Genomic DNA, 23,825 nt, shown 5'->3' on the forward strand with positions numbered 1-23,825 from the left:
GCGGCTGATAAGTGGCAGTGCGGCGTTAAAGGGATGTCCAGATATCTCACCTTACGCCCACCTCGCTGGGGAAGCATCTCGGCAGCGGGAGTTTCCATAAGACGCGTACAAGCGTCCGTTACGGAGGGGCGTTCTTGGAACTAGTGAGGTTTGTGCCCGTCTCTAAGACATCCAGCAGGTTCTCAACAATCTCGCAACAAGCTACCGAATCGACCGAACGCGAGCGATGCAGCGTTTTTCAGCAACTCGTTCGGTGCGGATGCTGGTGGGGAACAAGTAGGCAAATTGGCGCACCGTTGGGTAAATAAAAATGAAGTTTCTGCAGTTCACCTTTCACCGGCACGTGAAACTCGACACTCGCGCTGGGAAGGTCGCATGAAGCGGAGGGCGATATCGTGTTACGGCAGGGGAGGATGATTATCCACGAGAGCACCGGGCCCAACTCCAAGTCCCCTCCCAGGGGGGTTCGAAGATATCCGATCCGTTGCAACGCCATTGTTGCTTCGTCACCGGCTCTGATTGAAATTGGTTCCGATCGATCGGGTTCGCGCTGGTGATGCTTCTACCATCACTGTCCCCTGTTAGACGAGCGCTCCCCAACAGCGGCAAGCGGGTAGTTTCTTGGGTAGAGGGATAGAGAAAAAAAGGAGGGGGGGGGGGAAGAAGTGGAGCCAGAACGACAAGTCGCCCATCCAAGGCGCGTTAATCATTTCGTTTAATTAATGAAGCTTGCGCGAATGGAAACGAAACGTGTGGAAGAGGAAGCGTTGGGAGAAAACAACATCTCCAACAAAAATGAGCTTGAGGAATACAAAAAAAGAAAAAAGAAAGAAGTCAGCATTACAAACATCATACTTTCCCACAGCAGGCGCGTGTACGATGGATGTCGCGGGTACCCACCGCTCGCATCGCACCGGAATGGCACCGAACCGGAAAAGCAATAAAATTAGTTTTATGCTCGCGGAAGATGGAGCACGGGAGAGGGCGGGGGTACACATGTTGCACCTAGCCATATTGGGGATCGCACCAACCCCCCTCCTCCCCCCAATGGTTTTGATAGAATCATTCCGGCCCGGAGCAAATGTGTCGCGCACATGTGTTTGCGTCCTCAAAGCCCTTCCCGGGCATTAGACCAGAGCTCTTTTTTTGGTAAAGAACAAAAAATAGTTAGAATTTCTTCATTTTAAACCTTTTTTTATAACATAAGAAAAAATAAGTGTACGCATGCGCTTTTATGCTCAGTGCTGGATAGGTTTACTACAAATAAGTATTTACTCTATGGTAAGAAATTTTGTTCTGTAGATAACAAAACAGAAGGTTAGTGGAGACTTACTGTTAATGAATCAGCATGGGCAATTATGGAGTGGAAAGCGAAAAATATCGTCTTTCATACTTGACTTGATATATATATATATATATATATAAAAGGAGGGAAATCTTACATCTACTTAGTCACGATAAATTAAACTAAAAATTATCAAACCTATTACTAATGTTAATTATATTTATAAAAAAAAATTTCTAATGATTTCTGATTGGGAATTGCGTGCTGGAATTTATAAGTCGATCCCAAATTTCTACCTAGGCTCTCATTGATTAGCGATGTTTAAAGCTAATTTGTGGAGGTCTTGGGTACTGTGGCTCACAGGCAAGTTGCGGATCAATTGAAAGGACTTATTTGGAATTCTTTGTACAATAAGAATATTTCCCGGGGTGCATGTTCCCCCCTGCATTTGACCCATATAATACTGCCGGTAGTATGCACCTGCTTGTACAGAATGCGCTTGTTTTCAATTGTTGGTCCTCCGTTTCTTTTAATTGGGGGATAAAGGCTCATCAGAGTCCGTAGGGCTTTAGTTGTTATGCGATTGATGTGGTGTTTGAAAGATAGTTTGCGGTCTATCACTACGCCAAGATAACGAACATGAGCGTCCCATGTGATCGCAGGGCCTTCTAAATTAATAGATTTAACTCTTCGCCTGATGGTGGATAGCTATAGATTGTTCCTACGAGGTAATACATTAGCTTGCGTTTCTGCACAGTTTACCACTATTTTACGAATTTTTCTAACGCTCTTTGGAGTCCACCAGGTAAACAAGCAAGATATTTGTGCTGATATAAGATGGCAGCATCACGGGGCGACCCGGTGGCATGATGGTAGCGGAGCCGGTCTTCACACGAACGGACCGGACCAAAATCCCATCCGGGGCAATCCCCCGTAGCAAGGACTGACTATCCGACTACGTGGTAAAATAAGTCGATACGGCCGAAAAAAAAAAGATGGCGGCATCATCAGCATAAGGAGCTGGCTGAGTATTATTATCTGCTGACACTGCTCTGTGGTACACCAGCCTTGTAGTCGTAAGGATTCGAGTGTATCGAACCTAGGTATACGGCCGATGTTCTGCAGCTTAGGTAGCTTTGTATCATTTTAACAATATACATAGCGAATCCTTGTGTTTCAAGCTGGTGGAGAAGGCTCTGATGCCAAACATTATCAAACACTTTTTCTACGTCTGTGGATTTTCCAACAGATTTACCATGGTTTATAATGCTTAACATCCTCTGGAGTCGCAATGTCCCTCCCTATTAGACCAGTGCTCCGTGGCTTTGTTTCGCCAACAAAATGACTTTGCGGGCGTTAGTGCGGCAAACCCTAGCTCCGGCAGCCCTACGAAAACCGCGCCGTCACACCGGTGGCTATCCCACAAATATTGAATGACACCCAAAACCCTACCGACGGTGCCAATTTCGCAAACGTTGAGCGGGAATTTGGGAAGCAACCGCAACCGCCATCCCCGGGAGCACCTCCGCTTTCGGCAGGCGGATGCAGGGAAACCCCTTCAGTGCAGGAGTCACCGTCAGTGGAAGGGAACGGCACAGCAAGGTGACGGTGTGTCGAAGGGGATGTATTATTTCTTCTCGCTTGGTTTTGGTTTTTTTGCTTTGTTTTTTGAAGCAACAAGCAAGGCTTGCCCCGTCTGTGTGACCTGATGCAGCACCACTGGGTTTTTTTTGTTGTGGTTGTTGTTGCGGGAACTGGCGACATCTCTACGACCGGTCGGTTCTAGTTCGCCGTTCATTATCCGCGTGACGGCGGAAGCACCATTCGGGCAGGCATTTATCGACGCGGGCTACTCCTATTACCGTTCGACATTCTTCCATGCTTCTGCCGGTGTGCCCACATGCCCACATGGGTGTTTCAACCTCCCGCGGTGGCTAATAGCCACACATAAAGGCGTCGCTCTGCTTGGTTGTTCCTGTTACCACCCAACGCGCGATACATACTCCGTAACCAGGACCGTATCGAAACCGCGAAGGCCAGAAGATGGAAGATTTGTGTGTGTGTGTGGGGGGGGGGTTTTTTTTCGCTGTTGTTGCTTTGCCTTCTGCTCATCGCCCCACACCGCCTCACATCCGCGTGGGGAGTTAATTTGAGCAGAAGAAAATGTAATGAACAGCACGCTCGCGTTGCTTGCATGATCGGCTGATGCAGAGGGGTGGATATCCCATTCTGGGAGGGGGTGAAGGAGGAGGGGTAGTTCTATAAAATGGCCAAACAGACAAAGGCACTATGGGAAATGTAACGCCCGAATGTGTGCGCCCTCGACTGGCTCTATCGGACGGATGGATGGTAGATGATCTCGCGCGACTCTCACGGCAACCTCGGGGCTTGCATGGCTCGATGTGGCTGCCCGCGGTGCTAATGGGCTCTCGTCATCGTAGGCAGCGCGTTTTTTCGATTACTCAGCGGATCGAATCCCCGGCACAATCTGACCTGCCAGGTGGGGTGCACCCGTTCGGTGGGTGATGCTGAGAACACACTGGTCGCGCAGTAGATGAGCAACCCTGCACGGTGGAGACAAAGTCACTGAGCACTGCTGGAAATGGGAATGGTACCGAAAACGATGGCGGAAAGGCGCGATGACGGGCCCGATGGACCCATTCTACGATGCAATTCGCCCCGCTCGATTAGAACAACGTCCGGGGCGAGGGATCTCTCGGAGTTCTGTCGACCGCCGGTCCAACCAGAACTTCGATCAGTTCGCGCTCCTCGAGACATCAATTTTCCTGTCAGCCTGTGCAAACCAAAAAAAAAATCTCCCCCACCCACCCCCTCGGGAAAACAGGGGATGTTTTCTGTCATTTATTCCCTCCAGCTTCCAGCCAACACGCCAGGGCCAAGTTCTCACGTTTTGGGCAGTGTTCCCCTCGGTGCGCCGTACACACTCCCACGGTTGTTGGCCGGCGATGGTGAAAGATTGCTGGCTCACGCGTAATTGGGCACCGGGGGCATACAACCGCCCGGCATCCCCCGGCTTTTGCTGCCCCTATTTGCGGTTTGCTAATTTTCCGCCCCCCGAACGACATCATTCCCCCGTGTGTGGTAGCAACTTTCACTCCACGTGGCGCCCGTTCGGAGGTTGTTGCGGGGTGACGATTTGTAACGTCCGAATATTACATCCACACCGCCCTGAACGATGGCCATACAGCGTACTGGTTCGTTGCTGTACGCGCGGACGTTTAAAGTGCCACCGAAGTACGTTTAATTGCGCACTGCAACTACCGGGTGCTTGGGTAACAGTGCTAAGCATTGTTAAATGACGCTCGGTCACTGTCACAGCCGAGGGTTTTAAGGTTCGCTTGCGAGGGAAATAGATGCACCACATTCTTCTGGTGTGACATCTTCATTCGCTGCGCGAGTACGTGGCTTTATGGCAAACCTTGGGGAATCTTCACGAAGCGCTGGACGATGAAAGCATCCCGCACCAGCATTCCGTTCCCTCGCAGTCGCGGTGCTCAGCACCAAAAGTCCACCGTCATTTGGAGGTAAAAATTTCGAAAAAATCGTTAAAAAATCCCTCATAGCACGATCCGGTACCTTCCGACGTGTGTGGTCGTCTGGTGCCGTCCCGTGGGATATCTTTCCGTTTTCTCCCAAGGTTTCCCTTTTTTCCCCTCCCTAGCTGGCGCCCTCTTACAAGCATAATAATTGATCTCTCCCGGTTTGGGGCGCAGAGAGACAACAAAACAAAAACAAAAAGATTGGAGCATAAAGTTTCCAAGTTTATGTCCCAATGCGCGCATTTATGAGTTACTAAAAAGCCTCGTTTTTTCTTCGTTTCTTCCCTATCCACGCAGCTGCACGTCACGCTACACCGGAGATTTCTGCGACTTCCCGAACCCGTGCCACACCGGGGCCGGTCCACGCTGCCAGAACGGTGGCATCTGCGAGACGACCTTCCGGGACGGTATACCAACGTTCGCCTGCCGGTGCCCGATCGGTTACACCGCGAGCCTCTGCGAGATACCGGTGAAGAATGCGTGCGATTCGTCACCGTGCAACAACGGTGGCAACTGCAAGCTAAAGACGCTGGACGACTACACCTGCCTGTGCGCGACTGGCTATTCCGGTAAGCGCGGTTGGTCTAACGGACGTGTACGCGGGCGACGCGCAAGGATTCGCGTTAGTGATATGCCTTTTCTCTCTTTCGATTCGCAGGCAAACACTGTGATAAGCAGAATCTGTGCGCCTCGTCACCGTGCCGGAACGGGGGCACCTGTACGCTGTCGCCGAACGGCCACGTCAAGTGCATCTGTCCGAAGGGTTTCCGCGGCATGTACTGTGCGGACGACATCGACGAGTGTCTGAAGAATCCGTGCGAAAATAACGGCAAGTGCGTTAACACGCACGGTTCATATCAGTAAGTATCTTCCGGGGCGTCCAATTGTTGCTACCGAACCCCAAACAGTTGCATCCGTCCAGCAAACGTTACATCACGGCGCTCAAACTTCTGGTGCGCCGAGAATTCACTCCGTTCGAACGTACCACCGATTGCTAATTAGCAAGCGCAGAAAGGGAAATGCGAAGAGCGTCAGTCTCGTGGCAAGAAATCTCGGCAGCAAATTCTCGGTTCGCACCGCCAGATGGTTTGTCGAGGTTCTCGGGGATGCTTTGGTCCAGATCCCGGCGGCCAAGCAAGACCACTGCTGCGCACCCATTCCCGTTGGATAGTGTGTTCCGTTTTGCATCGCGCCGAAAAACCCAAACTCCCCGATCGTTGAACCGAATGGGTTTCGATCGATGTGTGCGTATAACTCCCAAATTGGCTCAGAAATCGTTTCTCGAATGCCGCGCAGCGCTCGTCAGTGCATTGAGGTTATGATGTTGGTAGCAAGCGAAGCTGAACCTTTTTTTTCCAGGACGCCGCTATCCAGCTTGAACGGTTTTGCCAGGATTTGCAACGGTGGCAATTACCCAGCGCCCAAAGTCCCTCCGTGTCCCCAAAGTCCCGTGGAGTTATAGGCGCAGTGGAGTCGGGAATTAGAACACTGACACTATAATCAATTTCAATCCTCGTAGACATTTGCATTGCCCTTTCGAGGGGGGGAGGGGGCGGAGTTGGCGGACACATTTGGGTGGGACAGCAGGTGGACACCGCCACAACCGGGTTGCCCCCGAAGGGCTATTTCGCTAATTTCGCGTGTAATGAGCGGAGCGATGGTAGCAACACCGGTGCTTCGGAGTGCCGAACGTGCTGTGATTGTGGAATAATTTTGTATCCCACTCGTAAAGCCGTCCGGTGCTATTAACCACAGCGCTACCGGTTCCGTAAAGCCGGTTCCAGCGGTAGCTCCCCCCCCCCCACTGGGTCCTTCTTCTGCCTCGCGCTTTATATTGCACGACGGCATTCTTCGGTTTTATTGCCTCTCATTTTTTATATCATGTTTTGTTTTTTTATGGGGTTTGGGAAGAGGGAACGCGCTCTACTTTCCGCGGCTGGAGTGATATTATCACCCAAGAGGCACAGCTTTGGATAGGTGCACCTCTAATGCCAAATGTGCTGTACAATAAATATTGAAGAATAAATGAGCCAACCATAAACGGGAGGGGGGGTGGACAGACACCCCTCCTTTTAGGGTGGGGGAGTGGAGTGGAGTGTGCTAATTTGCTTGGTGTGGAAGATTGTTTTTAATAATTTGGTGTGTGTAATACGGGGCGTCCCGGGGCTGGCTGTGTGTTTTTAGTGGCTTTATAATTGGATGGTGCCTTTGTTTGCCGGCAGATGGCGCGGTGCGTTTCACAGGTTGTAAACGGTAGTGTCGTTGCGGCGTATGCTGACCATGGGGGGGTTTTGCGAGTGGGCAACATTTGTGATAGACCGGCTAGTCTGTGGACTGTGTGCTGGCAAAGAATTGAGTTGGTTTTTTTTTATTTTGGGTAGCAGAAGTAGATTCATAACTCCCAGTTCATTGACCACCGGGCAGCGGACTTGGGGAGTGTGCGCGCGTGAAGCGCAGCTGGGACCTGGGCAATTTGGGCGCGTAAACCCAAATGGAGGGCTCTCAGGCGGCTACTCGTTCGTTCGTTCACTCCGTGTGCTTGCCCCCCCCCCCCCCTCCCCCCTCCCATACCGCTTGCTCCTCCAAAGCAATCCCGCGCTAGTGGATTATGCCCTCACACCACGGCATGACGCATGGTTTGTACCGCGAGCTCGCGAGCCCGAGCTCGATTTGCCTGTGATTTGGGAATGGCAATGGTGAGCGAGAAAGCAGGAGGGAATGGTTCTGCTGTTGCGTGTACTCGTTACCACTTCATAGGTCGAAGGCGTCCGTTTGACGTCGAGTCATCGCCGTCTTTGAAGCAACAAAATCACGGTGAAAGGTGATGATGTCCGATGATGATGATGATGACGATGATCTCCATAACATTACCACCGCCGCGCCAGCGCTGTGTCTAGCAGCCGTGGCGAGATGTTGAAGTATATACGCAACGTATGCCTGTACGCGTATGCCTCTAACGGAGCTGTTCCAGCCCTGCTCTACCTTCGTCTCGTGTTTTGCTTTGTATTTGCTTTCCGAGCCACACAACGCGCCACATAAGCGGGGAAGCATTGTGGTGTTTTATTAGCTTTCTTCCTGCGCGTATTCGATCGAAACTGTTCCCAGCACGTTGTCGGGGAAGTTGTCAATCACGGCGCATGTACCTCAGGTGAGCGAACCACTTCAGCCAGCCAGGCCCCGAAACATCGATGACGCTTTCACGTATCCGGGCAAAATGGTGGCTGTTTTTGTGTGTGTGTGTGTGTGTTGGTTGATGGTGGCCAAGATCACCCTCGGCCGAGTACCGGCGGTTAGTTTATGACCTGGACACTCCCGCTCGGGTGGGACCGGGGATGGACCAAGGGTGTCTAAACGGTCAGCAGAGAATCCGGCGCTGGAAATCTAATCCCCATGCCCAGGACCTTTGGGTGTGTAGCTTTCTATATGTCTCTGTTAGCTTGGTTTAGGGGGGGGGGGGGGGGGGGGGGGGTTGGTTTTTTTCCACTCTTCTCTTCACATTTTGGCCACTGGTGCCCGTGATTGCAGTTCCCGAAACCCTGCAATTTACCTTTCAATCTGCACTCAACCACCCGGTAAGATGCTGACATCCTTCGCCGCGGCATCGGCGGAACATGTCCGGTGTCCGGTGGCGTTGGAAATTATAGCCGTGCAATTAGCATCGACCCTGGTAGGATGCAGCTCGGAGGATTTGGACCCCGACCACCGACTACCGAACGTCGGGTCGAATGTCTTCGATGGTCCGGACGCAGTGGGGTAGGTGCTGTGGGACTCTTTTTGCTGAGTGATCTCTAAACACAAATCTTCAACGTTCGCTGCTGTGCAGCCCAGCGTTTGATGGTGTTCCAAACGTTCCAAAGTGCCATCTAGTGGGACCTGTGCAGGGGTTTTGGTTTTTTTTGCCGCACGAAGCACTCTTCTGTGGCCCGACCCGAACGGCTTAGACCACACACTCAAGATACAATTACTTCTCGAACTCCCTCAAAAATAGGCATCCGTCGCAGCTTTTTTTTTAGCTGTTGTTTTCAATGTCTCGCGTGAGAAACGCTCCCTTTGCCGCACTGTCCCCCCACGGGGGCCTTCCTATTTGTCGCATAGCGCCCCGTAACGAGTTAATCACCGCACGGGCATCGCCACGTACTCCTGTGCTCGTGTCGTCCACCCCATATGGGGCCCAGTTGCCAGTAGTCTGCATTTGGTAGGCCGAGTTCCCAAATCGGGCACGGAAAATGTGTACAAATCGGTGTACAAATTTCCACCCCGTAGAGTTGATCGGTGTGGGGAAGGACGGGTGGAGTTTTTGTCTGGGAAAACTCACTTTCGTTGCAAAGTTTCCCGCCCGTTCCCGCCCGGCTTTTGGGGGTTCACCATTCCGGGCATTGGGGTTTGGGGGTGGTTGGGCATGCGTTGATGTCTTCCGCGGACGCTGCCAAACACCTGCGCGAAGGTGTAAGATGTTTAGCAACGCCAGCTTTTGTTTGTCGACGTAACAGTATGGCAGAAAAAAAGTGCTGGCGTGGCGTGTTGGGTCTGGTGCTGTCTGGAAAAAAAAACAATAACATCCCGCGGGTGAGAGTGGAACAGAGATGGAATCGTCTAAAGCAAAAGGAAGTGCACTAAGGAAAGTTTTTCTGCCTTCCAACCTGTAAAGAGTACTAAAAGAATTGAGGGGAAAACAAACCCTTCAACCCGTTAAGGGTTGTTTTGTACAGCCTTTTTTCTTCATTAAAGTAAAACAAGATTAAGTAACCTTACACTGCAAGCGCTCGGGTAATTGGTCTCATTTTTTTGCTGCGGTCCCCTTGGTGGCACCTCATCATCTTCCCTCTATCGTTGCCCACCCTGTTTCGGACATGTGTGCAGTTTGTGAGGAAAAAATTGGGAACCCCCTATCGCTGTCGCCCACCTTGTTTGGTGTGCCTCGCGCTAGAAAATGATTCCGTAAGCTTGAAATCAAGAAGAAACTATGCACTTAACCCAAAAACCAAACTTCTTCCCTTATTTGCCACCCCAACTTCCAGAAGACTTTCTTTGGTGGTGGTGGTGGTGCAAAAAATAAACAAAACATCTCCACCTACGTACGCTATCTCGGGGGTTTTTTTTTATCCAGGCGGGTCTAAACAATTTGGCATAAATAATCACAAATGGTGTTTATGTTTATTCGCTTGCTGCTGTAAACAGTTTTCATTAAAGCATCACCTTCTTGGCAGTCATAATTTTGGGTGGTCTGTTTGCTTTCTTTACGAGAAGTTATACAAGTTCTTTTGCAAACTTAAAGTTTTAAAACTTTCGGAACCATTTTTTCGTCTTGTTTTGGGGGTTGGATGAAAACAATAAACAAAAAATGGTGAACTGTCCTTGGTAAATATTTTTTTAAAAGCCGGTCGAGAATTTTTCCACTCAATGCGAAGAAAAGTTTCAAAAATGGGTTTACCCAAACAAAAAAAGGAAAGGTTCAACTATTTTACAAAAGTATTTTTGTTTGTTCTTGTAGTTTCTTTCCGCGCGCATTTTGCGTGCGTGGTCGACCTCAAAAAAAGTCATTTTGCCTAGTCTCGTTCAAGCAGTTTCTGATGACGGGGTGGCTTTTTTTTCGAGCAGAATGCTTTCATAGCGCTAATTTCGGCTAAATAATCGAATGAGGGTGACGGAAACAACAACAACAACCAAAAACCAACAATTGCCACTAGAAATGTTGTTGCTAAACTGTGAATTGCATGAACGTCTGTTGGTTGCTTACGAGGAATTTTTCATTCAAAGTGAATAAAAGCAAACATTAAGCGGTTGTGTGAAGGAAGGAGCTTTTTCGAAATGGTTTGTTTAACGTTTAAAGAAAGGGGTTAAATTATTTGACAAGCAATGGTGGCTGTGCAGTAAGCTTTCCTAGGGAAAATTGTTTAAGCAATGGTGGAGGTCGTCGTTTTATTGTAAATATTTTGTTCTTATGGATTGTATTTATAAGGATATTTTTTTTATAACCCTCTGCCCTAGAATGGAAACTTCAACGGTTTTGCTCTTTTTGTTTTGCGTTTTAATGTTTTCTCGCTTATCGCCACTGTATCGCCCGTAGCGCGTTTCGCGATTCGCAAACGCATCGCAAGTTTCCTAATTCAGCCGCTGTCCACTGATTAATTCTGTCCACTTCTGTCCCCGTCAGCAACATTTCGTCCGCGCACTGCGTGTTGTTTTTTTTGTTTTTCTTCAATGCTGTTCGTCGCTTGACCGCCCGTTGAAGTCTTTCGTATCGCGTTGTAACGCTCGCCACACAAACACGGCAAGGACCACGGGGAACGGGGAAGGATTTTTCTGCACCAAAAATGGGAACAAACAGTCTCTAACAGTGAGTGCGTCTATTTGCACGAGCACAGCAAAAGAGAGCTGAAAGAATAAGTGAAAAAAAAGTCGCAACGCGCGCAGAGGAAATAAAATACGAAACAGAAGAAGGGGGGGAGAAAAATAAAGCACAGCAAACAGCACAAATGCAACCACATGCCATGCTGCCCTTTTGCGGTTTTGGTCCAGCCTCGCAGTGGTCAAGCCTTTCCACGATATTTCCCTTCTTTCCCCACCCTCACGCTCCTCCTTCCTCCACCATGCACCGGTTTTATGCTGCTCATGATGTGTCGCGTCCTCCCGCCCCGGCATACCATTTCGAGCGCATTTTCCAACCCTTTCATGGAGTGATTTCAGCGTACCAAAAATGGCAAAACCCGGCTCCAGCAGCAGCATGCCATGTCGCAGCCCGTACCGGCGGTGTTCGTCCTTATCCCTACCGCTCCACACCGTTCGCCATTCCCGATTGTGAGTTCCCAATCCGTTTGGGCTGTGTGTTGGGGTGCAAGTTTCCTTTTAGCGGTTCCGCATGTTGTCCCCTTTTGGGGATGCTCCGGCAGTGCGACATCTAGCAGCAGCATTTTTTTTTCAATGCTTTAAATGCGGGGACGTGCGATCGGGTGCGATTGTGTGCCCGCTGATGCTGTATGGGCGCAATGGGACGTGATAAAATTTTCGTACCGTCGCAACTCCGACCACTTGGACGGCATTTTCCTACCGTTGAAGGGTGGGGGTGGGTTGTTGTCGGGGTGGGCAGGAGGTGCGGAAAACGGTGGGATAGAATCGAACGGCCAAAAAGGGAGCTAATAAATGCTGGTGCGAGTTTTTTTGTTAGCGTTTACTCTCTTTAATGTTGCATAAAATAAACTTTGTTTTGTGGAACATTCGCAACATTTATACATTTTTTGTTTTGCAAAAACCCTATCTTTACCCAACCTTACCAAGAGTTTGCAGTGCAAATCTACCAGAATCTCCATAATGGGTTGAGTATATACATCCATATCATCCGGTTAAGACAAGAAGAAGATTTCTCTCATCGACCTATAGAACTCCTCGTTGTTTGTGATAAATTCCTTTTTTTTGACCTTATTCCGGGTTTCCATTACCTGTCAAATTCCACCCTCTTAACCCTGACGTCAGCAAGGCTCATCACAACCATGGCACTCAATCGTTCCGAAATGAACACTGGCGTTTGGAGCGAATGAATCTGCTGATAAAAATTGGCAGATATTTTGACGCTTGACAGTGATTCAACAAATATGTATGCAAGCATCTGTCAAAGTTGTGAAATACCTTTGCAACAACATCGTCCTCCCTTGCAACAACAATTCTTCTTGGCAACAACAATTCTCCTTTGCAACAACAATTCTTTTTGGCAACAACAATTCTTCTTTGCAACAACAATTCTTCTTTGCAACAACAATTCTTGTGGGCAACAACAATTCTTCTTTGCAACAACAATTCTTGTGGACAACAATAATTCTCTTTTGCAACAATATTATCCGATTACTGTAGCCATTATATCTTCCCTGCACATTAAATTGACCTATCACTACAATGTTTCTTCTGTTCCATTTCTTTCCCTTTCCTCTCCAGGTGCATGTGCGAACCAGGCTACACGGGCAAGAACTGCGAGTCGGGCTACATTCCCTGTTCGCCCTCACCCTGCCAGAACGGTGGCACCTGCAAGCAGTCGACCAAGTACTCCTACGAATGCAAATGTCCTCCGGGTAAGTGCAGTGACTGTTCAACCTAAGACGGATGATAAAGCGTGTTGTTTTTGTAGTTGTTGTTCTTCTTCGATCGGTTCTGGTGCCGCAACAAAATTGCCTTCAAAAACGTAGGAACGTCCATGAGGGTGTGTGCGCGCTTGGGTGTATGGGGAGGGTTTTGTGGGTAACATAAATCATAAATGGCGGGATGCTCATTGTTGGATCAAAAGTGCGCGTGTGGCGCACACTTACACCCCTCCCGTGCTCTAATTTCTTCGCTCGGTCCCCCCCACCACCACCCTCATCAACGTGGGGGTTGCTCAATTGCATTCAAATTGCAATTGCCGGGCACTGAATCCGTTCTCACATCGTCGTCACCTTCACACTGGCCCGCACGCCCTACATTGTTTGGGGAGGGGGGGCCCTGCTCCGTTCATCTCAGTATTCTGCGGAGGCGTGTTGCGAGTGTGTGGAGCATAAAAGCGTGGTTTGCGGTTCCTCTTTTTTTTTGTACAAGAGGAAGCGTAAATGGACGCCTTTTTAAACCATTCTCACCTTCGCTTCGCGCGATCGGTCGCGATGAAACGATGCGCAGAGAGAGAAAAGGCGATGTGTTGATTGCTTTTTTCCGCAAATGAAGTGTCGTGTTTTTTTTTTGTTATTTGCTTCAGCCACTCTCACACCACAATCCCCCGCCCCATCACCAGTACTTCTTTTGATTCTGTAAAGGGGTGGGGAGGGATGAAATGGAAATCGAATTAAATTGCGCATTTTCCTTCGCTTCACCTCGTATATAAATCCCTTTCGGGCATTGTGTGCGCCTTCGCCCCTTGCGGTTTTTCCTTTTGCAACGGCGGAACAATGAGCCGGGCGCAAAATAAAATGTTGCACTGCCTTTTCCAGCCCCGGCTAAGAATTGAAACCGCGCGTCAAAAAATCATCATCCATCATGCCTGGGACGGAATCGGGATGGAATAAGTGGTCACCATTCGATCGTTTCTTTATCTTGCGCGAAAGAAAAAAAAACACACAATTCACTGCTGGTGGCTCGAAGAACGATTCCAACTGCACCTTGTGCATCCCTTTTGAGGGGGGCACCCTGGCACCAAAGGGGTGCGTACATTGCCGTACAATGTTTCGGCGGTGGACAAAAGAAACAGAAACAGCTCTTCCTTCTTCCTTAGCGGCGCGATTCGTCTACGTGTCAACCGGGGCAGCAGCAACAATCAAACCGATATTCATCAACAATCAACACCGCGGCATTCAACTCAGTGCAAACCAAGAACCCCCGTCCAATCAACAATCAAAGGAGACATCAACGCAACATGAAGCGACAAACACTGTTGTGCGGAAACGAGTTCTTTGAGATGCATTTCAGGGTGGGGCTGTACATATTTTCCTTTTTTTTAATTAATTGTTTTAACAAGGGCAGCATTTCATGGTGTCAACCGCTCCGCACCCTCATAAACACCGAGCGAGAGTACAAAACTCCAAAAATTAAGACCAATCAAAAAACCAATCTTAAATTCAACTGCATTCGTGGTGTTCGATTTACGCAGGCTTGCGGCGGTGTGCGTAAGCACCATTTTCTGACACAAGACACAAACACATCCACACTGCACACGAGAGGTGCCCGGGTGTGCGTGAAGTTGTGATCTCGGTTAGATTTTCATCATCATCGGAAATTCTTTTCCTTTTAATATCGTGCGGTATTTTCACCACACACAGTGACAGGCCGCTGTGTTGCTAGTGTGCGTGCGTCTCGATTCATTGTGCTTTCGGTTCCTTGAACAACGTCAATCCGTCGTAATCCGAACCTCTCCCATTCCTTCGTTTACTTCATTTTCCCCTTCGCTTTTCCCTACTCCATTATAATCATCATCGTTCGATCCATTCCTTCCCATCTTCTTCTCCTACTCCACCTCCCCTACCACACCATCACCCCCTTCGCAACAACCAGTCGATGAACGATTTTCATCCACAACCGTTCTTGCGCCCCTCCCTGTCCGGCTTCGTTCTCGAACGTTTCCGTACCGGGCGCTCGGCATTGTTGCTGCGGTTCCACCACGATTCGCAAAAGATCGAAGCTCCCATCCAAATCGCCCGAGGTAATCACGATGCGCGCTCGTACCAACATCAAAACCATCTTCATCATCAGCCAGCGGTCATCAACATGGTCATTTTCGGCTGTCCGGTACGGCTTGGGCATTCGGGACTTTCATTCCCAGCGCCCCGCGCACCGACCGACAAGACGCTGGAGCCGATCTCCATAAACTGACCACCCAGCCCAATTCCGTTCAGCTTCAAATCCCCATAGTGCAGGGGGTGGAAGGGGTAGACGAGGTGCGCGCCAGCGTCTGACTGATTGAGTCGAAGATTTTCTTGCGTCCATAATCGCTCGGTTCCCAGTGGTTTCATCCCTTCATTGCTCATTCACTCCGACCGTACACCAACACACGGGCACGCTCGCTTAAGGTGCTTTCTTTCTCTTTTATCGAGCCCTTTTTTTTGGCGAATGTCGCTTACAGTTCGCTGGAGCGCGGAGCGAAGCCCGGGTTCGTCGCCTAGTCGCGCTGCGCAAGTCTTTCGTATAATGTCCCACGATGTGGGGTGCCGTACGTGATGGAACCTCGGCACAAAACGGTGGCCGTGGCGACATATATGCACCGGTAACTTGGCGTTAATCAATAAAACAAAGCAAACATTAGCCTGTCGGAAAATTCGGTCACTTTTATGAGTCTTTTCCGGAGACTTGGAGGCGAAAGCGACGAACCCCGCTGGTGGATGTTTTCGGGGCGCGCTCGTTGTGGTTGATGTGCCGGATGTGTTCCGTGGTTGTACGGCGTTGATCGATTGCCCCGACCGATGCACTGCTTCTCATCAATCCGGCCAATCTTTCCCTGCCTCCGCACTACCCGGCACCACTCCTCTGGGAACGTTCGGTTACAGGCATTGTGTGTTCCCATTCTTCGGCTGTGTTGGCATCCGGGCTGGCCAAAGGTTCTTGGCAAACGCCTCGCAGCGCTATCGTGTCTCACGACGGTCCGCAAGATTGACCTCCCCCCCCCCCCCCCCAAACTTTTCCCCGTTGCTTTCCCAGCTCAAACACTCCCGGTAGGATCCTCCAATGAGGAAGAAGCGCGTAACTTCCGGGTCCGATACGGTTGGGTCCTACTTGCAACGAAAAACCCCTTTCGGGGTGTCACGAGCTGCATAAAGCCATGGGTTTTGAAGCAGGGGGGGGGGGGAATAAAAAATAAAAAAAAACACAAAAAAAAACAGCAAAACCATTTATCATTTTACACACTGTATGGCGCTGAGAGCTCTAGTTTTTTGCCCCGCGGAAGAACGTGCGCTCGAGTCATGGTGCAGCCATTAAAAACGAGCAAAACGGAGCGTGAGCCACTGCTCCGGCGTATTGCCGGTTTGAGAGCATAACCATTTTGATGTGGCTTTCGAGCAAGCAAAAAAAAAAAAAACACGAAACATAAACGCCCCAAGGTTTTAAGAAATGGTGATTTTCCCATTTTAATGTATGTTACTCTCCGTACATATTTCGCTCCCACTCTCGCTTTCCCTCTCTTTCTCGTTTTTTTTCTCTCATTCCAATTACAACCCCCCAAAACCGTGTGCGTGTTTGTGGGCCGGTGCGCGCAGAACCGCAAAATTCAATCTTGTTTTATACGGCGGTACGTAATTGCAATGATTACTTGGTCGGCCACCACCGGTCAAACATTTGCAACATCCAGCACCACTGGTGACGGGGGCACAGCAGAAACAAAACGGCTTTGGTAATGCCCTCGGGATGTGTTTCCGCCCGGTTCCTTGGCGGGCCGGTTGATTTACGGGCGATTTGTGCGGAACGAAAGACTTGCGTGCGCGGTCCGCAAGCGACGAACCCCTCGCCATGCAAAATGGCACAAAACACTGTTACGGTAGGGTAATGCATCGGGTTTTTCTTATGAACCAGCTAGAAAATGCATCGACGAGATGTAAAGCTACTGCGTCGGGACACATAAGCGTAAAGGACAGCTCGTAAAGGACAAACAAAATAGAAAAAAGCGCATACGAAACGCAATCCCTAAGCTCGAAACAAAGGAAAAAACAATCTCAAATCTTTTCCCTGCAACCGAAGGCGAACAATCGTATCAAGTTGTCCCTGCGTAGAGCGTTTTTGTGCGGGTGCATCTGCATGTTCGGGTTCGGGTTTTGTTTGCCTACCGAACCTTCCCGCACCGTACCTTTTTCGTGGTCCATTTTGACAAGGATCTTCTACCTGCTGCCCGTAGAGCGAGTTTGTGGTGAGGTGTGTCGGTTGGCAAACAAGGCGAAGAGCTCGAGAGGATACGGTTCGAGGTCAAATTTCCGCCTCTAAAACCTAACCCAGTTTTGAAGGTTGTTGGGTTTTTTTTTGGCATGAACTAACTTGCAACCACCGTCTCACAAACCAGTGTGGGAAGCAGCAGGGAAAGAATGCTGTAAAGGAAGCGATGGAACACAAAAGGATCCTCGTGTTTGATGAGCTTGAACTGTTTGTGTGTGTGTGTGTGTGTGGAGAGGGGGGGGGGGGGGGTTTGTTTAACATTCTCTTTCAAAACTGCTCTTCTTTGCGTTTCTGCCCAAAACGACCTGCGACGTGCAGCTGTTTCGGGGTTTTTTTTTGCTTCTTTGGGTTGTTGGGATTTTGCAACAAAACACACCAAGCATGGTGTTTGCATTTTAAACACACTCGCAAGGTGGTTGATGACCCACTGAGCAGTGCAGGGAAGGAGAGAAGCAAAAAAAAAACCCGTCCCCCTCCGACCCGGGAGATAAACGTTGAAATTGCGATTTGCGTAACACCGGTGATGGTGCCAGGTCGCAGTTGCAATAAAACCCCTGCACGTTTCATATCGCTGCCCCGCTTGCACTGGGATGTGATTTTTGTGTGGCAGTGCGATAAAATATGCCGTTTAACGACTGTCGGCTTTTGCGGAGCGATAATTGTGCGGAGACTTGCGAGCCCAACGCGACGATTAGGCGAGAAACCTTCACCAAATTGCGACAACAAAGTAAGAAACACCACCCGGGCGGTATGTTTTTTTGTGCAATATCCTGTGCTGAAGTTTGGAAAATGGAACCCTCGCACAGGGTTGTCGTCGTGAATTTCCCACTGTGCGGTTCGGATTGGGTGCCCTGGACCTGGTAGAGTGGGGAAGGCATCATGATATTATGCTCTCCCCGCACCGGTAATATACATTTTTGTTTATCTTCCGCGCATATCCCGTTTTCGCAACGCACTCGTATCGTTTTTTGAATGGTTTTTCAACAGGATGAACTCTTGCACGGTATCAAACCAAACGGGGTGTAGGCATTCATCCGTTGTGAAAAGTGCTCGAATAAGCGGGTGCCGCGTGTGAGAGTGCTCGATTTTAGTTTTGCTTCTCCATGGTCGCTCTCCCTCACTCTCCCTGCTTGAATGAACGCTAACGGTGAATGAATATGGCAACGGATGAACGCGATCGATCGGTGAGCAAAACGCGATGCGGGAATGAATCTTTTTTTTTTTGGTTTGATGAGAAAGAGCTCGGTACCAACAGTACACAAACGGGCATTAAAAAAAAAGATCACTTCCTTTCGATCCTATGCTGTTTATGCTGTGAATCGCGAGTGCGAGAGAGCGAGATAAAACCTGCTGAGTAAACTGAAAGAGAGATAGAGCGATGAATTGAGAGGGAGCAAGAAGGAGAACTTTAATTTCGCCGTGTGATGGAGCGGGATGGTAGCCAGATATGAAACCGTGGGAAACTGTTCCCTGCAGACCACGCAGACAAGCTGTTGTGTGGTGGCTCTGGCTGTCGCGGGCTGTGATGCTGTATTAGTACGCCCCTTTCCCGTACCACCCCCACTCCCCTTCGCCACACACCCTTCACCCCACGTTCTCTACGGTCGGGTCTCCGCACGTATGTGTGGTGGCGCGCGCGCGCACGCTTGTTGAATCGAGGTTTTTTTTTTGGTTTTTTGAATGGGATGCGATGGTGTGGTGCCAGCTTTCCCGGGACCACGTTTGGGACCGCTGCGTATTTCTGTTTTCGGGCTTACGCGTTGCGGATGGAATCGCTCGTTTCTATTTTCGTTGCGCCGGTGGTTGCTGCGTCCGTCTGCTCGGTGCCGCGCACGCAACTGCTGTGTGTGCGAACCGACACGGGCCGCGTTGCGTAGAGCGGTAGGTGCACGCACGCTCTCGCACGGCCGTTCATTCTCGTGTTCGTTCAGCATGTCGCTTCGTCTATATTGTTGCGGCCACGGTTCCGTCCACCACAGGGTTGTTGTTGGTCTTCCTCCTGCTGCTGTTACCGCTCGACTCTTACCACACGTTCGTACGGAATCTGAGCCGGTTCCTGCAGCGTGTGCGCGCAACCTCACACACAGACACATGCCAGCAGAGATGGTCACTTGGGAGCATCGCTTGAGTGTGTGTGCTTTTCCAATCTCCAATGGTCCCATACTCAGGGCTTCAACATCCCGCAACACCGTATGCGTGATCGTAATATTTTAATGCACAACCAATGATGCTTTTGCTGCTTCCTTTTTTGCGTAAAACTTGGTAACAGCTCTTGTTTTTTTTTTGTTATTCTCTCCGTTACCGCTTCAATTGCTTGTTCGCAATCAAAGCGCCCCGGGTGTAACACCGATCCACTAAATGACCCGTGCACGCGATGCCTGCGTTACACCCAGATCTTGGCCATAACCGGGGTACCGGATTATGAGCAATCGCAAACCATTTCTGGTGCCCCAGTGGTGCGGTGTGAGCTTGTGCATCATATTTTTCGCCGAACGTTCGGGTTCGGGTAAACGCCTTCCACTGTTCGACGGGAAAATAAAAGTAGTACGCCAGACACACCTTCCGGGCATGCGATGCTGCCCGGTGTGCAACAACAATCAAAACGCTTCGGGTGTGTGCGGATCGCCTGTTCTGTTTAATCACCCGACGGATTAATGGTTCCGTTTGCGAGCATGTTTGTTTGATCACGTCATATGCAGCGTCGATGGTAAAACTGTTGTACCACGGTCTCGCCACACATACACAGGTGCCGCCACGAATGTATGGGGGCAGGTGATTATGCCCGACAATGTTGCCGAGGTTTGCCCGGATGAGCAATGTACAGAAAAACAAGAAGAAATCTCCTGGTCGGGTTCGTCGCTTGCCGTGCAAGATTTTGGTACTGTTGAAGTCTTTTGTTTCTTTTCAGCTGTTTGCATTGGAATTTCGCGTGGAAACTGATTGCGGTGATTGGTTTTGATTTGTGCTTCACGTTAAGAATAGTTTTGCGACGTGAATAATACAATGTTTAATTCAAACACGACTTGAAGTTGGTTTGTTTCACCTCAATAATCTTTCATACATCTCCGCTTGCAGGCTTTCAAGGGAAGAACTGCGAGGAGAACACGGACGACTGTCCGGGGAATCTGTGCCAGAACGGGGGCACCTGCGTGGACGGCATCAACGCCTACCACTGCAGCTGCCCGTCCAGCTTTACCGGCGAGTTCTGCGAGAACGATGTCGACGAGTGTGCGCTGCGGCCATCGATCTGCCAGAACGGTGCGACCTGCACGAACACGCACGGCAGCTACAACTGCATCTGCGTGAACGGTTGGAACGGTCCGGACTGCAGCAACAACATCGACGACTGCGTGGATGCGGCCTGCTTCAACGGTGCGACCTGTATTGACGGTGTCGGCAGCTTCTACTGCCGGTGCACACCGGGCAAAACCGGGCTGCTGTGCCATCTGGACGACGCCTGCACGTCAAACCCGTGCCATGCGGATGCGATCTGTGACACCAGCCCGATCAATGGGTCGTTCGCGTGCTCGTGTGCGGTCGGCTACAAGGGTATCGACTGTTCGGAGGATATAGACGAGTGCGATCAGGGTAAGTGTGGCACTGCTTGGTCGTCGATTGTCGGTGTGCTTCACTAGCGTTATTGTTATTTCAGGATCACCCTGTGAGCATAATGGTATCTGCGTCAACACGCCCGGTTCGTTCGCCTGCAACTGCTCGCAAGGATTCACCGGACCGCGGTGCGAAACGAACGTCAACGAATGTGAGTCACACCCGTGCCAGAACCAGGGCAGCTGTCTGGACGATCCTGGGACCTTCCGTTGCGTGTGCATGCCAGGTAAGTGTCCCCGCGGATTATTGTCCATAAAGTTTTTCAGAATTCCCAAGTGAGCTAGTGAAGAGAAGGGACTTAACCCTAACACGTTAGAATTATCCGTAATAAAGCAACTTCGCAACCAAAACCGGTTCCTGGTGTGTGCCGGATCTGGGTGGAGTTGCTGGAGTCTGCCGCCCTCACGTTGCTCTGGTTTACCCGAACCGCCCACACTCGAAAGGTGCTCCAACCAGAGCAGTGATTCCAGTTTCAGAAAAGCAACAGCATCAAGAAATGGCAGAGCGATCGCACCAACACCTCTTGGACTGGTTGACACTTTGAGGCTGTGAGGCTCTGGGACCGCCCGATCGGTCCGCTCGGAGGTCGATGATTAATGTTCTGCTAGTGGTCACCGCCAGCGGACACCAGCGCTTTTATTCATTCGTGAAGGCGGAAGTCCACAAAAGCCTCCCAAGATATGATAAATATGTTTGATCCACACCGAGAGTGACCTTATTTCGATCATGTCTCGGCGAACCGGACTCGGTACATACAGCGCACGCTGATCTTGATTTACCCGGGGCTGAGATCATTATTTCTCGGCTCAAAACAACGGCAAAAATCTTGTCACTCCACTATTGCCCGCGATAGTTTATTGTCATATTGCGCCGACTCTCGGAAGGAGTGTGTTGTTGTTGTTTTTTTTTTTTTAAAGCAAATCCCACGGTTTGTGTCCCGAGACCCATGGTCCGGATTTGATTTGACGAATTCTCGGCATTCCCCACCACTTTCTTTGATAATGCTGTGTGCTGTTGGTTGTTCTCCCCCTCCCCGGTGCAAGATCCCGGTGGAAATGGTCTTGAGCAACATTAAGCGACGGCGGCAGCAGCGAACGGCCAATTTACATACAAATCACGTACGATGGACGGGTTCTGTGTGTGTTTGTATGTGCGCAATCCGGACTCGTCGTCGTGTCCCGTACGTCCAGTTGTACGGTCAAACGATGACGATTTACCCACGCTTCGCAATCGTATGCGCGCTGTGTTCTCTTTGCCTTCCGAGGACCCTCCGGGGCCAGTTTTCCCATGCGCACGGCAAAGGGGACCTCCAGGGAAACGCGGGACACGAGGCTTTTCCTTCCCGGCTTGTTTGGACGGCTTGGGCATTCCGCAACTCGCCACAACCAGCTCTCGGTACCATTAAGCACATCATCGTTCCGGGCGGGTTTTCCTCGCCTCCTCTCCTCCCGTTGGGGGGATGGGGGGCTTATTTTTAAACCTTCTCCATTACCCAAGTTGCAACGATACGCGGGGTATGCCTGCACAACTGCAATGGTATTCCTGTTATGCTCTTCTTTGGCAGTTAATTGCGTGCACTAGTGTGCGGATGACGGGCGGAGGGGTGGGATTCATTTCTTTTTTTGCGGTTACGTGCGCTCCCAACACTCTTCACCCTCCGAACCAAAACGGAGTGCGCAATTTTTCACGGTCCCCAACGGCCCAAGTCATTCTGGACACTGTCATCTTACAAATCTCACGAAATGGAAGTACTGGGAATAGTTTTCCTGCCTTCTGCTCATGCTTCTAACGCGACCACATGAGGTGCACAAAAGTGGCCCGGTTGGCGAAAAATCGAAACGTTGCTGCGCGCAATCAACCATCATAATGATGATGCTTTCGTCCGGCAGCGTGGTGCGGATGGGCGAGCTGCTCCCGCACGGAAATAACGCACATACCAACATCGTGTCCAATCGCTTGCGCGCGCACACATCCTCTACGTTTTGGGATGTCGTTCGTCTCGTTTCCCCCGTCCGGCCCGCGCTAGTCCGGGGAAGAATGTTTGCATTCCAAACCCCCATTCCGTCAGTTGGTACTGCTTTACTTCTTCTCTAATTCGAGCTAGTTTTGTCCGCAACCGCTCCACCGCGCGGAAGGAATGAGCTTCACATTGGCGGGCTGAAGATATAATTTGTACCTTTTTGTGAGTGACGCAATGCTGGAATGACGAACGCGAAAGAAAAAAGAAAGAAAGACAACTTACATACTTGAGCCACCTTTATTTGTTCTCATGAAGTCGTCCATGAAATTTAAACCGAGAGAGGTAAACACTGTACTAAAAGGCACTGCGTCTGCGCGTGACATCGGTGACTTAAACGCTCGTCAGGCAATGTCACTGTGAGATGGTTCTATTTGCTCTTGAGAAGGCGGCGTGTTCCGGTGATAGGAAATGTTGATGCGTTATTGCTACGGTAATGTCCATTTTCTTTGTCGTTTGCTATCCACGTTAGTACCTTCAATAGCTGTATACAACTTACTTCATTTTGCGTTCTTGGTCTATTGCTAGAGGAGCGTATCGCATATCCTCAGGTTTTCTTTGTGTGAGAAAACATAAATGTCATAACACCTTCTTAATTGGAATCTACCACGCCTAATCAGGCTTCAGCAGGGTTATCTAAGAAGGCTTCTTAGTCTGAGTCATCCAAAGTACGAACTCCAGAAGATTCTGACGAATTCGATTCCTTTCAATTCCTAATCAGACATCTCGTCTTGTGACTTCTCTATTATTCTGCCACAACCACTATCCGAAGAAGTCTTCCCTATCTGACATTCTAGCACATACATCAATGTTGTTGGTGTTGGCTTTTGGCATAAGTTAGGTGTCATACTGGACATCTGCAAAAGAGCCTCATTATCCCAAGTGACTTCATCTCCATCCTTATTTCGGTCTGGAGATCCTCAGTTTGTAGTTGTTTTAGTACTCTGTTAATGCCTCTGGTTCCAGAATATCCACAATATCCTCTCTA

General features: G+C 49.9%; 1 protein-coding gene across 1 annotated transcript in view; it reads left to right on the top strand.

Moving 5' to 3' along the window:
• LOC128718593 (neurogenic locus Notch protein) overlaps nucleotides 1-23,825 on the top strand; it is a 73,311-nt gene that overhangs the window by 42,243 nt on the left and 7,243 nt on the right. Inside the window, exons 3-7 of the mRNA XM_053812218.1 lie at nucleotides 5,143-5,414; nucleotides 5,504-5,705; nucleotides 12,772-12,905; nucleotides 20,287-20,799; nucleotides 20,864-21,046. Of these exons, the coding sequence (XP_053668193.1) occupies nucleotides 5,143-5,414; nucleotides 5,504-5,705; nucleotides 12,772-12,905; nucleotides 20,287-20,799; nucleotides 20,864-21,046 (1,304 nt within the window). The remainder of the gene's footprint in view (nucleotides 1-5,142; nucleotides 5,415-5,503; nucleotides 5,706-12,771; nucleotides 12,906-20,286; nucleotides 20,800-20,863; nucleotides 21,047-23,825) is intronic.

This window comes from Anopheles marshallii, chromosome X (assembly GCF_943734725.1).
Source record: "Anopheles marshallii chromosome X, idAnoMarsDA_429_01, whole genome shotgun sequence".
In the NCBI taxonomy this organism is placed as follows: domain Eukaryota; kingdom Metazoa; phylum Arthropoda; class Insecta; order Diptera; family Culicidae; genus Anopheles; species Anopheles marshallii.